This window comes from Trichosurus vulpecula, chromosome 9 (assembly GCF_011100635.1).
Source record: "Trichosurus vulpecula isolate mTriVul1 chromosome 9, mTriVul1.pri, whole genome shotgun sequence".
Taxonomy (NCBI): domain Eukaryota; kingdom Metazoa; phylum Chordata; class Mammalia; order Diprotodontia; family Phalangeridae; genus Trichosurus; species Trichosurus vulpecula.
This window is the reverse complement of record NC_050581.1, coordinates 186,498,844-186,515,804: the sequence shown is the minus strand read 5'-3', so window position 1 is coordinate 186,515,804 and position 16,961 is coordinate 186,498,844. Positions and strand designations below refer to the sequence as shown.

Below are 16,961 nucleotides of genomic sequence, written 5' to 3'. Positions count from 1 at the left end.
CTTAGTCTGGACTTTTGTCTTGCCAATGATTATTCAGGAAGAAAGAGTGAGGCTCATGACCCCGAGCCTCACTTAAATCCAGTTCACTCCATGATGTCATGTTAACTATTCAGGGGTTTCCTCATGTCCTCAGACATCCCTCTAACCCAGGATGATTCAAGATAACGTTTAATATGATAAAATAGTTTGGGGTTAACATTCCATATTAACATAGGCATTACTCATTCCTTCCTTGACCATTCCCTGAAGAACTGAAAAGGCATCCTTCAGGCTGTTTACCTCTTAAACTTGAATGCAGAAGAGGGCGGGGCAGGGTGTTAGGTGGGTCACAGCCTTAAAATGCAATCACATAGGGCAAAAGGAGGCAATTAGCTTACCTAGACCCAACTTAAATTTGGTCATCATTCCTAATCTATTTCCCTAAGAAAGGCCTTAGCTTTTTTTTCCCTACTTATCCTCCTAAAGGGTAAAGTCTGGAAAGGGTTTCAGGTTGCAATAAATAACCATTTCTTAATATTTTTGGTTGAACTAGAAAGTTTTTAACCTGCTTCTACAAGTCCCTTCAAATTCTCACTTAAACCTCTTCTGAAATATTAACATCACCACCGGCAACCTGAAGTGGCCCTCAGTTGAATTAATTTATTTAAACTATAAAAATCTACCTCCCTGCAACAGCCCCCCCTTAGAATGGAGATCTGCCTCCCCCCTAAAAAGCCAGAACCCTGCAAATGGCTGCCCAGCCCAAAGAAATTCCCCTTTCCAGGTCACCACTCCTCCTCCACCCAACTTTGCCCACAAAAAAGGTGACCCTCGCCAGGATTACTGAAAAAGTCCACAGTTGTGGCTTGAAGACATAAGACAATGACTGAATCTCTGAGCTGGAAGGGACCGCAGCAGTCACCTAATCCAATCCACTGCTGACCCGTAATTCCCTTGACAGCACCCCACCCCCCAAAGTGGTCCTCCTGATGGAAGCCCTGGAGCATGAGGGGAGTCAGTCACCTCCAGAGGCAGCGTTCCATTTCTGGGCAGCTCTGCCTGGATGGGCCACTTTATAATTTCTCCAGGCTGACCTCTCAGTTCTCCCTCCTAGGTCCAAACAGAGCAAAGCTAATCCTCCTTCCAAAAGAAGTCTTGCATTACTTGAAGATAGCTATCAATCACTAATCAGTCAACCAATACTTATTAAGCACCTTCTACGTGCCAGGCACTGTGCTAAACACCGGGGATACAAAAAGGGGCAAAAGACAGTCCTTGGCCTCAATGAGCTTACAATCTAATGGGGAAGACAACATGCAAACAATATATACAAAGCAAACTATATACAGGATAAATAGAAATAATTAACAGAGGGAAGGCACAGGGATTAAGAGGGTTTGGGGAAGGGGTTTTCCTAGGGCCACAAAGGAAGCCAGGGAGGTCAGCAGGTCGAGCCAAGGAGGGAGAGTGTTTCAGGCCTGGGGCTCAAATAGAAAATGCCTAGAGTGTCCCCATCCTCCTATTATGTCCCAATCCCAAGTCTTCTCTTTTCCAGTTGAAGCATCCCCAGTTCCTTCAGCGGACCTCCATATGGCATCACCTTGAGACCCTCCATCATCAGCTTGTGCAGTTGTCTCGGTCACCTGTAGGGGGCACTGCTGCCATACCATAAACTCAGCAAAACTCACCATCTGTCCTTTGGTCATTCCATTAGATTGTAAACTCCTGGAGAGCAGGAACTGCGTTTTGCCTATTTTTGTATTCCCCAGGCGCCAGTGCCTGGCGCATAACGAATGTTGATTGATTCTCCCAGCCCATCAGACCTTCTGGGGTTATAGGGGTACGGGAGGGCTACAGGAGAGGACAGTCCACACTGCTGATGTTCCTGCCAGGGTTTTCTGACTATTGGCCTAAAGGGTCCTGTGGCCTCTGACTCGTGCACACCCAAGGCAACAGGGTTAGCAGGTGTCATTAAGGTCGATGTATGCTGGGCTTAAGTCCTCAGGCAGTCTGCCACAGAGGCCAGTGCATACACAAGATGTTTCCAAGGGACACACATAAACAGGTATGCAGGAAAAGTCGCCTAGGTAACCAGATTCCCCAGGGTTGCACAGAGCCATCTCCCTGGGCATTCTTTTGTTTCCTTCATGCCAAAACAGACAAGTCTAGCAGGATTGCCAGCTCAGGCTCCCAGGTCCCAAAGCTCCCTGCTTTTATCTACCAGCCTTGGACTCAGTCAAAGCAAGTCAACAAACATCTATTAAGCACCTACTGTGTGCCAGGCACTGAGCTAAAGGTGAGAGGCTATAAGGAAAGGCAAAGGATAGTCTCAGGAGGGGAGACAGCATGCAAACAACTCTAGTATAAACAAGATATACACTGGATAAATTGGATAATCTTAGGGCCACAGCACGAGTTAAGGAGACCTGGGAAATGTTTCTTGCAGAAGGTGGCCGGGAAACCAGGAGGAGGCCAAGATGAAGAGAGAGCATTCCAGTCAATGAAGGAAGCTGCCGTGGGTTTGAGTGGAAAGGAAAGCGCAGAAGAGAAGTAACACTGAGGCAGCTAGTCACCTTAGATGCAGCACTGGACCTGGAGTCAGGAAGGCATGAGTTCAAATCCAGCTCCAGACCTGTGATCCTGGGCAAGTCACTTAACAGGTGCATGCCTCAGTTTCCTCATCTGTAAAATGGCACCTACTTCTCAGGATTGTTGTGAAGACAAAATGAAAGAATATTTTCGAAGTGGCATAAACGTTAGCTATTATTGTTAGCAGCGAATACCACCTCCTCTTTCCTCCCCTCCCTCACTCGGATTGGCATCCTGAGCGCTTAGCACAGAGCCTGGCACATCGGGAGCGCTCGATACCCAGGAATGGGGCTGTGCCCATCCTGGAGACCGCTGGGCGTGTCCTCACTCAGCTGTCTCGGGACCGTCTCCATCACCAGCCCAGCCGCACCTTGGTCAGCTCCCAACCCCCACGGACCCTGGTGGAGGGTCCTGGCTTCCAGCCAGAGAGAGGGCCTGGGGGCGCTCCTCGTCCTGATTAGAGCCGGCCCTCCATCCGTGGGTGCGCCACACTGATTGATTGGTTGGTTGGTTAATTGGCAAAGCTCTTGAATCTCCTTAAGGGAAGGGACGGTGTTTGGCTCCTGCCTCTCTGGAGATGACCCGCGAGGTGCTGAGGCTGTCCAGCCCTAGAGGACTTGAGGCCCCCGACGCCCACTGCCCAAGACCCCCACTCCACGGGTGGGCGTCGGGGGCTCCCCTGAGCATTTGCATGGACTGAAGAGCTTCAGCTCCGATTAGCGCCCCCTCCCCTGCCCAGGGCACGGGATGGACACGATCCATGGGATGGACAGAGGCGCCGACCCCGCACCCCACGCCCCGCGCGTGGGAAGCCCATCGGGGCGGATGGATAAGGGCGCTGAATGAGGACTTGGGTTCGAATTCCGCCTGCGAACCAGAGAGCCCAGGTCACATCTGGAAGTGAGATGGGAGCCGCGCCCCCATTCCATAGACTAAGAAACTAACCTCCCAGAGCATCCCCGCGCCTCTGACGCCGCCTGCGTGGCCCCTCCCGGCAGGGCGGGGCGCAGAGGGTCTGCGCGCGCAGGGAGGTCCTCCGGAGCTGGGACGGGGGGGGTGGGGAAGGGAGGAGGGAAAGGGGGCGGCTCGTGCCCACGCTGCGGGAGCGCGGAGGCGCGGCCCCGCCCCCGCCCGCGCCCCCGCCGCCTCTCCTCGGAGACCCTACGTCTCGAGACAGCCGTCGCCCCCGCCCTTTTTGCTCGAGTAGACTGGCGTGGACGCCAGCCAATGGACGGCACGGCTGGCCAGGCCTGGCCAATGACGGGGGAGTGGGGCGGGATTTCCCCCTGCGGCCGTTCCCCGGGATCCGAGGCGGCGGCGGCGGCGGCGGCGTCCGCGGCTGAGGAGGCGGAGGCAGCGGCAGCGGACGGGCGGGCGGGGCCGGATCCGGTTCGGTCGGTGGCGCGCCAGCGAGGGCGGCGGGCGCTCGGGCAGCAGCTGTCGCCGTCACCGTCGCAGCCACCTTCTCCTCCGCTCGGTCCAGACCCGACCCGGGGCCGGGCCGCCCGTCAGCCGCCATGCCGGGCATCGACAAGCTGCCCATCGAGGAGACTCTGGAGGACAGCCCGCAGGTGAGGCGGCCCGCGAGGCCTAGGGAGGCCCGGGCGCGGCGGCGGCGGTAACGCGGCCCCCTCGGCCCGCAGGTGCCCGGTCCCGGCCCCTTCCTCCCGCCCCCCGCCGCGCCCCGGGGCCAGGCCCGCCCCTCCTCCTCCTCCTCCCACCGCCGCGATGCTCCGGACCAGGGGGGCTTTAAATCCCCGGGCCCCTCCCTTCTTCCCTCCCCCGCCCAGGGGCGCTCCAGTTACCCGGGATCCCGCGACGTCGGGGCCGTGGACTAACTTTCCCCGAAAGACCATGGGGGAGGGGCGCACCTGGGGTCTGGTCCCCGGACGGGGAGGCTGGAGACGGCCTGGACCCGGCAGCCGGCGGCCGCTTCCTCTCTCCTTAGCCCTCGAGGGAGCCCATCCGCCGCCTTCTCCCGGGAGTTTTCTGGGTGGATTCGAACCGCGGCCCCGCATCCCGCTCTCCTCTGCTGCGGGCCCTGATTCCGTTCCCTTCAGGTGGAATAAATTCAGCTTGTGTTTGGGGAACGTTCCGGTGGTTAGCACCTCTGCCCCTGGAGAACGGGGGAAGCGGAGGAGCACTCATTAGGCTCCTACTGTGTGCGCCGGCCTTCCCCAGTCACTCACGCTCCTCGCGGCGCTCCCCGCCCGGCACGTAGATGCGGCGGCTACCCGTTTTACAGAGGAGGAAACTGAGGCAAACAGGGGCAGTGCCTCGTTTCCAGGTCTTCCTGATTCCAGGCCCGCGCCCTGCGCACTGGGCCGCCCGGCCGCCTGGGGATCTCTAAGCCGAGACTAGCTTAGGCTTCCTAGTTCCTAACAGCAGCGATCGTGTGATCTTCCTGACCCGGTGCGGTGCAGGAGGCGGTGTCAGAGGTGTCACCGGGCCCAGAGCAGAAGGCTCGGGTTAGGGGGAGCAGCAGGTCCGGGAGAAGCGAGGCTCGGAGCCCTGGTTCCCAACCAGCCCCGACGCTGCGAGCGCCTTCCTGGGCCCGGCCGCGATGCCTCTGTGCTGGAAAAGCGGCCGCCGGCAGAATCTGTTGCCATGGGAACAGTCACGGAAGAGCCGCAAAACAAGATGGGAAGTTTTCAGAGAAACTGTTTAAACGCTGCCCTTTGACCTAATCTTATTAACCACCTAAGAAAATTACAGGAGTTGGATGCCGTTTGAATAGAAGAAAACCCTTTCTGAATCACCTGTTGAGAGCCTTGTGCGTCCAGGTGACGGAACTGTGGGCCTGATGGGCGGGGGAAGGGCTCCAGGTCAGACTCTTTCCTCCTCCCTCACCCCACTACAGTGTTGGTGATGCTGTGAAGGGTTTTCACGTGCCCGGTTCAGCTGCTGGGAAAATGGTTCGTTCTTTTTTATTTTTGAAAGTGATTTGTTACAGATCCATTGCCTGTTTGGTAAGCCTGAACTGGCACAAGGGAAAACAATTTCTTGAATTTATGTAGTGGCCCGAATAACGTTCCCATCCATTCAAACCTCCTTGGATTCAGTCTGCTATTAGCATGTAATTTATAATACAGTATATAATCAGAATTCGTGTAGATATCTATTATGACTATATGAAGGCAGTTCTGCATAATGGATGGATAAGTGGCCTTGGAGCCAGAAAGATTGGGATCGAAGGGCTACCCTCTAACATCCTGGCTGAGTGACTTTGGGTGAATCACTGAACCCCTACATTGGTAGAGGAAGGTCTTCACTGGGAGCTCCTGCCGCAAATTAAATAACAGGTCTTTATCCCTACTGACTAATCAGCAAGCATTTATTAAACCCTCCTTAGTAAATGTGCCTTGCCCTGGGGATACAAGTACAAAGATTGAAATAATCGTTCTTGGCCATGGAAGAAACAACAGGTAAAAATATAAGTATGTACTGAAGAAATAGGAAAAGAAGAAATGCAAAGTAGTTGAATACTCATTGGTTTGGGAGGAAACATTAGCAGTTGGGGGCGCGGGGGTGAGGTTAAGAAAGGTTTCGCATAAAAAGGGGGTACCTGAGCTATACTGCCTCAAAGGAAGAGAAGTGTTCTGTGAGGCACAGATGAGGAGGGAATGCATTTCAGGGATGGAGAACAAACGGGCGGTGAGGAATAGAGAACGTAGACTGCAGGGAGGGAAGTAACATCCAATGGAGCTAGAAAGAGAGGTTGATCTTCGTTTGTGTAAAAGCTAAAGAGAGGATTTCATATTCTAGAGGCAGTGGGGAGCCACTGGAGTTGATTGAGGAGGAGAGTCACAGATCTTAGGGAAGATCGCTTTGGCAGCAGTGTGTAGGATGAGGAGAATCTGGGAGAGATGAGACTGGGAGGCTTTTGTAATAATCTAGGCAAGAAGTGATCAGAACCTGAACTAATAAGAATAGCTGACATCGGCTAATATTATAATCACAGTAATAGCTAGCATAGCATCTTCTCTGTGGTAGGCACTGTGCTAAGTATTTTAGATATCTTATTCCATCTTCACACCCCGAGAGGTAGGTGCTCTTGTCCCTATTTTAGAAACTGAGGCAAAAGAGATTAAGTGACTTGCCCAAGGTCATACAGGTACTACGTGTCTGAGACTAGATTTGAACTCAGATCTTTCTGACTCCAGCCTCAGGCACTATCCACTCCCTCCTTCCCACTGCCTGCTAAGGTGGTAGCTGTGTAAGTAAGGAGAAGAGGTCTCAAGAGATGTTATGGAGGTAGAAACGTCAAGACTTGGCAATTGATTAATTGGCTCTGTGGGCTGAGGGTGAGTAGCATAATGCTAATGTGAACCAAGGAGATGAAAGGAACAGAGAGCTTGGCGGGGACAGGTTCAGTTTGGGGCCTGTTTGAGATGCCCCTAGCACATCCCGTTCGAAATGTGTACCACACAGTTGGTGATTCAGAACTGAAGCTGAGCAGAGAAATGGAGCTGATGAAGTGAGGAGAGAAACTAGGGAGGGAGGTGAGAAGAGAATGTAAGAAGAAGTTTGGGGAACACCCACAGGTAGGCAGTGTGGTATGGAGGGGGAGCCCGCAAAGAAAATGGAGGAGAGGTCAGACAGGTCAGAGATGAGAGCACATCGAAGAGGAGAGGATGCTCAGCTGTATCAAATGCAGTGAAGAATAAAAACAGAGAAAAGATCTTTTAAGAGATTGTTGGGAACGTTGGAGAGCAGCTTTGATTGAGTGATGAGGGTAGAAACCAGAATATAAAGAGCTGAGGAGGGAGAGGAGCAGAAGTGCGGAGAGCAGCAAGAGACTGCTTTACCAAGGAGTTTGGGTGAAAAGGGGAGGAGGGGGTCAGATCCAGGGAAGGTTTTTTTAAGAATGAGGGAGACTTGGGCATGTTTGAAGGCTAGATGATGGTAGGTGGAGAGACTGAAGAGGGGAAGGAGAGGAAAAGAAAGGGGCTAACTAAGGTGTCTATCTGCCAGAGAAGAGAAGAGGGGATAGGATAGGTAAAAGCAGTCAGGCTTGGTGAGGTCCAAAGTTACATGGTCAGAGAATGGGGGATAAAAGGAGAATGGGGAATGACATCACAGGGTTTGGAAATGACGAAAATGGGAGAAGGAGCTCATGCCTAGCAGCCTTGGTTTCTCTCTGTGGAAGCAGGTAGAGAGTACATGGGGAACGAAGGCTTGAGGGGCAAGGAGAAGGTTGGAACTAACTTCTCTGGGAATTGAGATAGGGAATAGTTATGGAAGACTGCAGAGGTGGCCGTGCAGTTGTGAGAAAGAGTTAAGTGCCTTACATGATGTTGATTATGTATGGTGACTTGGTCATTTTTACTGTTTTGTCCTCTAACAAAAGTTTCTACCTTTCGATCAAACCATCCATGGTACAAGACCCATGAAAACTGAATAGCTCAGATTTTACTACATAACTTATAGCAAGGGATTCACACTGAGATGAAGAAAAGTAGTTTTTTAGGCTTATATCTTTAACTCGAAACAGTTTACACCTTGGACGATTAGATTTCTTTATCTTTATTTGTGTAGGTATGAAAGTAGCTAGAACAGAACCTTTCTTCTTGTTTTGTTTTTATTTTCAAAATACAGAAGTAACAGGTCTTACAAGCTAAATATTGCTTTTGGAATATTACTTTGTACCACTCACTGGGTTTGGGGAGTAGGAGAAGAGAGGAGACAACAACATTCTACTTACAGTCAATTATGTGACTAATATGTAGCATATCGATTAGTTATTTTAATTAATGATTTGGCATCGGTCAGAAAACTATTCAGAGATACCTGTATGGGAAGGAGTTGGGTACATGAAGGAAGATAATGAAAGGCATATAACACAAAGAATCCCTATGAATGTTGTTAAAATGGGGAAAGGGAAGAATAAACTCAGAACCTGGCTGTTTGTTACTATCTTTAAAAATCTAAATATTTCTCACCTTTTATCCATTAACCGTCTAATCAGAGCTAAACTGAAATGAGGAATCTTAAGATTATTTTAGAAACTTTTTTCTTTTTTTGAAAGCAGTCTTTTAAAAGACGTTTTATAATTTAGAAAAGAATAGACATAGATAATAATCATAATAGAATAAGAAAGCCACATTATAAGTGCTTAGTAGATTATTGTAGATTGATTTTTCTCACTGCCAGGAAACCACAATTACCATACTCAGTTTCAGTTTTCACAAACTTGTATCTTTAAGGAAACATTCGTTTATTCGATGTTTTTAACACTAGGTAGGGCTCAACTTCTGTGAAATCAATTCTGCATCAGATTCAGTTGCAAAAAAAAAAAATCCCAGTTTTTTTCCTCTCTAATTATTTACAAAAAGGAGGGGAAGGGTGCTCTAAAAGTATGCAAAATCTAGCCTGTTTGTGCTCTGGAAGGTGTAGTACTAAGTGACCATGAACTCTAATTACACACCAGTAACTTGTTTTATGATCTTAAGTAAGTGTTTAAATTTTATGTGTGTGAGAGAGAGAACTAACTCCCTCTATAAAAATAGACTGCTAGATGGTACTAATCAAAGTTACAATGTTGAGGTGGGAATTGTGATTATAAAGCAGCTTGAAAAATTATTGTGTAAAGGTCAAGGATCATTATCTTTTTGGTATTGCTTTCCCATTTTCTCTGCAGTAATCAACATTTGACTTTTTCAAGCAACAAGGGTGGTATGTACCTAAATCTTGGGACATGTTGGCATAGGTGCTTTCTTACCCCTAGACTTTGGTATACTTTGCAAACAGTTTCTTTTGCCTAAATCTTATCATTGATTTTTTTTTTTAAATAATAGAATAATAGGCGCTTTCTGCTTTTGACATCTGTGACCAGAATACAAGCTGGTCCTCAAAAATAAATACCATTTCTTCAAATAAATTCTTAAATTCATTCCTTAGTAAATGTAATAAATGAAAAAGTGTTCAACAAATAAAATCCTAGTAATGAATCTTCTCCAATGACTCCCTAATCTAGGAAATAGCTTAATTATTAGGAAGATTTTAATACTAATGTTTCAGATGAGGCCTAAACTACGTTTTTGCCACTGAAAGAGTCAACAGGTACTTGAACTCGAAATTTTTATTTATATATCATTGTATTGACCAAAAATCCATTAATCCAATATTCATGCACATTTACAATTTAATTATGTTCATTAAAATTCAGGGACACAGTGTTATATAGTGGATTGACTGCTGGGCTTAGAGTCTAGTAGGCCTGGGTTCAGACCCCTGCCTCTGACCCCTGCTAGCTGTTGGACTATTTAACCTTAACTGGCAAACCTACCAGGCCATGCTTTAAGAAAATATTAGAGCCATATTGACCTATAAACTTGTTGATGGATATTTTTGCTGCAATCTCTGATTTTAAATAAATATTAATATCAACTTAATATTTGATTAATAAGAGCATACTACTCTTTAATCACACAGAAAAGTTAATTGTAATATGTTCATGACTCTCTCATATGTTTCCACTGTCTAATTTAAAGTTTCTAAAATTAATTTATGTACAAGTAATATGTATGATCGATGGATGTTTAGATGCTTTTAAGTCAGTTTCTACTGAAAATTTAACAACCCTAAAGAATTGCGCATAATTTGAGTATTTGTTTTTAGCAGTTTTCTTATAGTAATGTTTTCATTCTTTACTATTGATTGAGATTTGCTGTGTGAGATGCTTAATAGAAGTACCTGATTTTTACGTGTTCTCATTTTTTTTTACATTCTGAAAACTTTTTCACAGACTCTTATGAAAACTCAGAATTGAAGAGGGTTTTTTTTATTACAAACCAATCTCATAATATTAGACAATTCTACAGCCTGTTACATTGTATGAATATAGCTTAAATAGAGAAAGTATTCTAATAGTGGTATGAGTTTCTAGAAATCAGCCTATTGTTGCAAAACATAATATAATTTAGTCACATGTAGACTTTCCCCTGCATCACAAATTAGAATGTAATTCATTGAGAAGTAAAATGTTAAGGTGATTTATAATTTCAAACAAAAAAGTCCATATTTTGATTTCTCCTTTTACAAAAAAAAAGGTCATTTAAGTGTTCAAACATGTAATTATTATTTGAGTGGCATCATAGGACTACCTCAAGTTTTTAATTTTTCTAATGGAAAAAGCCAAAGCAGTGTTAAACCAGCCTTCTAAAGTTAAGACAGGTTCAAGGGAGTTTTGATATTAGTTTAGAAGGAAAGTATAGGAATGATTAATGTATCTGACCCATGGATATTATGGAGGCTAGACTGTCCAATAATACCCCCAAATAATTGCATAATAATTACTGTAGTTTGAAAGATCTGTGATACAATCTGTGTAGATCACCCTACCGGCTCTACCCCCATCAGTGCATTTCGTGACCCCACTCTCAGCGGCTCCGAGTGGTTGTGGACAAAGCAGTTTCCTTTTGGACAACCTTCTGGTAATGAGTTTTTCCATGCTTGGAGAAGCCCAGTTTGTAATGATAAAAGTGGTCAATTACCGGGTCCCTACTCACAACCTTTTCAGTGTGATAGAGCCTACTAGAGTTTATGTTCAGTTTGTATAGCCTTTCAGAACCTAGGGTCACTGTCACACCATGATGAAGCTTGGGCAGGAGAATTATTGTAACTAGTACTTTTCTAAATGATACTTATAAATGATAAACTATTTTAACTTTCTTAGTTGTCCTGTAACCATAAAATTTATTATTTTTAAGAAATAACTCAATTTTATTATCATGTCTCAGCCTAGTTTTTGTGACATAATTAGAAAATACTTATGCTTTCAGGAAGTAAAACTGAGAACCAAAGAAGCACTGACTTTTTAGGCACAGAACCCACATAGAGGAATGTGGATTTGGTTTCAGTACTACTGAGGTTTCCACATTTAGAGCTCTGGGTTTTATATCCCTATTTGAAATTAAAATGACTTCTTTCCACCTCTTAATAAATATCAACTATTTCTCTTTATTTAATACAGACACGGTCCCTGCTGGGTGTATTTGAAGAGGATGCTGCAGCTATTTCCAATTACATGAATCAGTTATATCAAGCCATGCGTCGAATTTATGATGCACAGGTAAAGAATGAACCAGAGTCTTTAACTGTGAATATTAATGCAGTTTTATCACAAGTATTTTAAACTACAGAGCCTACGTTTCAGTTATTACCTCATATTTATTGCATTATGCCACAACTAAGATTAAATTGTTTTTTCTGAAGTGCAGGTATATCCTGGCTAATTGACTCCACAAAAACAGACTAAGCAAAGCGGTGCAGGAGGTAATTCATTGCATAACATTCCATAGCAGCAATGTTTTAAATGAAAGAAACTTGAACTATAGAAGCTTAAAATCAGTTTTTAGAGAAATCTAGTCCATAGTAAAGGGGAAAGGGAATATGTAGTGCCTTCCAGAAACTTTGCACCTGATAGGTATCCAGTGGAGGAGAAGAGGAACTTCTTTCTGGATAATGGAGCATAAGCTGACACTAGAGATCAAACTACAAGTTAGCACATGGGGCATCAGCCAGTAGGGGCAGGACAAGAAGGAAGCCTGAATAGGGAAGGAATTTACAGTGGGCAGCTAGGTGGCAGTATGGATAGAACACCGGTCCTGAGGACCTGAGTTCAAATGCAGCCTCGGATACTTACTAGCTATGCAATCCTGGCTAAGTCACTTAATTCTCTTTGCCTCAGTTTCTTCATCTGTAAAATGAGCTGGAGAAGGAAATGGCAAACTACTTCAGTATCTTTGCCAAGAAAACTCCAAATGGGGTCACAAAGAGTCACGCACAACTAAACATCAGTTTACAGAGGGATGAAGGAGTAAAGTGAGAAATCCAGCAACTTTCTGGAAGGGTATGGGAAGAGAGGCTGACTCTTCTCAGAAATCTTAAATATATAGTTTAGATCTAATTGAAGTATTTTCAAATGGGTTTGAACATTGTTTCTTTTTAAAAGTTGATCACCCCAAAGGGACAAGGCCCCAGAAAAGTGCTAGGCCTTACTGTAGAAAGGAGGTAATGGCTCAGAGCTGGAAAACTAGGCCAGCTGGGATAACACTGACTTTGAAACTTGAAAAAGTTGTGCTGAAAAGTGTTTTGGTTTTTCCCTTTCTATCCCAGAAGCAGCTAGTCGCAGGCAATTACTGCCACTCCTTTGTGAATAGGGCTTTTTATCAGTGAACTTTACTGCATACAGTACTCAGCATATCTCTCGACTAGTTAATAATTCTGTAGTGAAGGACAAAAACAAATTTGACACTAGTTTGAGCTGATCTTGAAATGATACTGGAAGGGGGGGGTACGATGGGTACTTTTAAAATAATATTGATATTGAAAGGGAATTAATGAAAAGAAGTGCTAGGGAAGGTGGCCTAGCCATACCAGATATCAAACTGTACTATGAAGCAGCAATCGTCAAAACTACCTGGTACTAGCTAAGAAACAGAGTGGTAGATCAGCAGAATAGGTTAGGTACACAAGACACAGAAGTCAACAATTATAGCAATCTGCTCTTTGATAAACCCAAAGAATCCAGCTTCTGGGCTAAGAATTCACTAGTCCACAAAAACTGCTGGGAAAATTGGAAAATGGTATGGCAGAAACTGGACATAGACCAATATCTTAACACTATACTAAAATAAAGTCAAAATGGGTTCATGATTTAGAAATAAAGGCTGATACTATAAGCAATTTGGGAGAGCAGGGAATAGTTTACCTATCAAATCTATGGGAAAGGGAAGAATTCATGACCCAACAAGAAATAGAGAGCATTACAAAATGAAAAATGGATAATTTTGATTATGTTAAACTGAAAAGTTTTTGTATAAACAAAGCCAATGCACCAAAGATTAAGAGGGAAGCAGAAAATTGGGAGAAAATCTTTACAACCTGTGTCTCTGATAAAGGCCTCATATCTAAAATATACAGAAAACTTGAGCCAAATTTATAGGAATAAAAGCCATTCCCCAATTGAGAAATGGTCAAAGGATATGGAGAGGCAGTTTTCAGAGGAAGAAATTAAAGATATCTATAGGCATATGAAAAAATGCTCTAAATCACTATTGATTAGAGAAATGCAAATCAAAACAACTCTTAGGTACCACATCTCCCCTGTCAGATTGACCAACGTGACAAAACAGGAAAATGATAAAAATATGCTGGAGAGGATGTGGGAAAATTGGAACATTATTACACTGTTGGTGGAGTTGTGAACAGATCCAGCCATTTTGGAGAGCAATTTGGAACTATGCCCAAAGGGCTATAAAAATGTGCATACCCTTTGATGCAGCAATACCACTTCTAGGGCTGTATCCCAAAGAGATCACACAAGTGCGAAAGGGAACCGTATGTACAAAATATTTATAGGAGCTCTTTTTGTGGTAGCAAAGTATCAGAAATCAAGGGGATGTCCATCAATTGGGGAATGGCTGTACAAGTTGTGGTATATGAATGTAATGGAATACTATTGTGCTGTAAGAAATGGGCAAGATAAGGACTTCAAAATAACCTGGAACGACTTAACATGATACAATGCTGAGTGAGGGGAGCAGAACCAGGAGAACATTGTACACAACCACAGACATAATGATTCTGTGATGACTAATTTTGATAGACTTTGCTCTTCTCAGCAATACAAGGTTCAAAGACAGCTCCAGAGGACTCATGATGGAAAAAGCTATCCACATCCAGAGAAAGAACTGTGGAGTCTGAATGCAGATTGAGGCAAACTATCTGCTCTCTTTTTTTTTTCTCTTCTTTTTTGGTTTTGTTTCCTCTCTCTCATGATTCATCCCATTGGTTATAATTTTTCTTTACAACTTGACTATTGTATAAATAAGTTTAATGCGAAGGTTTATATAGAATCTATATCAGGCTGCATGCTGTCTTGAGGGGAGGGAGGGGGAGAAAATTTGAAACTCCAGAACTAAGTATTGTAAACTAAAAATAAAAAATCTAATTTAAAAAAAAAGAATAATATTGAAAGGACCTTTTGGGGACAGCTGTAATTTTAATTACTGACATTGATGGTAGGGTATGCCTGTATAACAATATCTTTTCTATTTGGAATGCCTGCTAAATGTTAGTTGAAAGAGCTTATAAAATGTAAAGAAAACTGGTCACATACATTGCATGTTGGTAAAACAAGTGAACTCTCAGAGTGGAGAGAGAATCAGATTTGAAGGTTACTTTATTCCATTTCACTGTGGTAACCAGTAATTGGATTAAGGTTAGAGTGAGAGAGTTGATTTACTTGGATGAAAAGGGGACAGTAAAACATGAGTTTTGTTCAGAGAGAGAGAACTTGGTTAAGAGAGTAACTGTGAATTTAGATTATTATTATTATTAGCTAATGAGATAGAAAGTTTCAGGCTATAATGCTCATGTAATCCATTCATTATTAGATCATAAATCAACGTTAATTCTCTAATCCAATTTCGTTGGAGTTAATAGAAACTGGAACACTTTTCCCCTCCCTTCATCTCTAGACTTATTCTTTCACTTACTGCTTTTTAAAAATTATTATTGTGGTATTTGCTTATTTTTCTCTTATTTTTTAATTCCAGTAATGTCATCAATTAATATTTCATATGTATTATACCTAGTTTTCTGAAAATATAACACAAATTAGGGCTTTTTAATGAGTTACTGGAAGATTCAGAAAACATACAAGTAAGGTAGATATTAAGTGATAATGCTAAAGGATTCAGAATTAAAAGGGATGTCAGACCATTTAGTACAGTGCCTTCATTTTACTGAGAAAAAAACAGCCTGGATCCTAGAGAAGCAAATGACTTGCCACAGGTATTAGGTAGAAGAACCAAAATCCCTCTGACTCCAGATTTAGGGCCCTTTCCCATACACTGCCAGGTAGTTTGACAATCCTCACTGTTAACTTTGGCATTTTTAAGTTTTTCTTTTTAATCGTTACCATTATATTTATTTGAAAATACCAATACCATTCTCTTTTCCATAGAATGAATTAAGCGCAGCAACACACCTGACATCAAAACTTCTGAAAGAATATGAGAAACAGGTACAGTATATACCAGTTCCCTGGAAGACTGTTTGTTTTGCAAACCTAGAGGGAGGTCCATGGCAATATCACATAAAATGTTAGCTAGAATATTCAGGGATGGTCTTGGAAAAGCAGTAACGTAGGAGCTCCAGATTTTCAAAGTGTCTGTGTACATTTTCTCATTTTATGTGCACAGTCACCCTGTTAGGTAGCTGTTATCCTGGGTATTGTCATCCCTATCCAGCAGATGCGGAAGTCGAGCGTTAGAGAGACATGGAACTCGTTCACTTCAGCACAGAGAGTAAGGACCAAGCTAGATTTGAAGCCAGGTGTCCCCAGCACCAAGTCTAGCACCTTCCAATTATCTTTTGCCTCTCGGTCAAAGAAGGGTAGAGCCTGAAGAGACCCAATTCTTTCATCTTACAGATGGGGAAGCTGAGGAAAGCTGTGTTTTTTAGTGATACATAAATTATAACATTCATAAAAATAATACAACTTTATTTTAGGTTTATTCGTATTTTAAGGGGTTTCCAGAAATGACTTTGATCCTTTGGGAGATGTTATTTTATTGGTGTGAGTGCTCCCTTCACCATCCAAGATTACAGTCTTGCCATATTCATGATCTTTAAAAATTCATCATGCGTTGCCTAGATTTCTGCTCTTCATCTTCAGACACGGTCCATTGCTAAACCCCTACTAGAAGCTTTCCAGCCAGACCTACCAGTGCTTGCCCTCTTCTGGCCTGGCCTTGGAGAGTGCAGGGTTACCTCCATGCCATGGCAAGATATTTCATCAGGCCTCTCTTGGAAAAGTTATTAAGATAAAACAAAATATAATGCATTGGTAGCACAAAAGCAGCATCATTTGTAAAAACGTGTGTTAAGAATGGACGTTTACATGTTCCAAGGAGAAATGAGAATTTATAAGCTGGTTTCTTTTTCAATTTCACAGCGTTTTCCACTAGGGGGCGATGATGAAGTAATGAGCTCTACTTTGCAGCAGTTTTCAAAAGTGATTGACGAGGTAAATACTTTAATTTTAACAAAATAAGTTAAATGTGTAGATTTGTGTTTCTAAATTTATATGACCTGGTGTTTTTTTCATTTCTTGCCAGCTAAGTTCCTGTCATGCAGTACTTTCAACTCAGCTTGCCGATGCTATGATGTTTCCTATTTCCCAGTTCAAAGAAAGGGATCTAAAAGGTATGGAAGCTAAACTAACTTTAAAATTCTTAGCTCTAGTAATGGTTCTGCTTTTGTAAAATGTTTGTCACTCTCCATCCCTGGCCATGATCTCTATCATTTACTTTAGACTCAGATGTATTGTCAGTCTCTCTACCAATTTACTTTTATTTTTATTTGCAGTGTGTGCATACATG

The 16,961-nt window shown here is 43.7% G+C and overlaps 1 protein-coding gene across 1 annotated transcript in view; it reads left to right on the top strand.

The window, feature by feature from the left end:
• The first annotated feature begins 3,893 nt into the window (after positions 1 to 3,893).
• APPL1 (adaptor protein, phosphotyrosine interacting with PH domain and leucine zipper 1) overlaps positions 3,894 to 16,961 on the top strand; it is a 51,078-nt gene continuing 38,010 nt past the window's right edge. Inside the window, exons 1-5 of the mRNA XM_036737590.1 lie at positions 3,894 to 4,139; positions 11,543 to 11,641; positions 15,542 to 15,601; positions 16,535 to 16,606; positions 16,698 to 16,785. Coding sequence (XP_036593485.1) covers positions 4,086 to 4,139; positions 11,543 to 11,641; positions 15,542 to 15,601; positions 16,535 to 16,606; positions 16,698 to 16,785 — 373 coding nt within the window. The 5' untranslated portion in view covers positions 3,894 to 4,085. The remainder of the gene's footprint in view (positions 4,140 to 11,542; positions 11,642 to 15,541; positions 15,602 to 16,534; positions 16,607 to 16,697; positions 16,786 to 16,961) is intronic.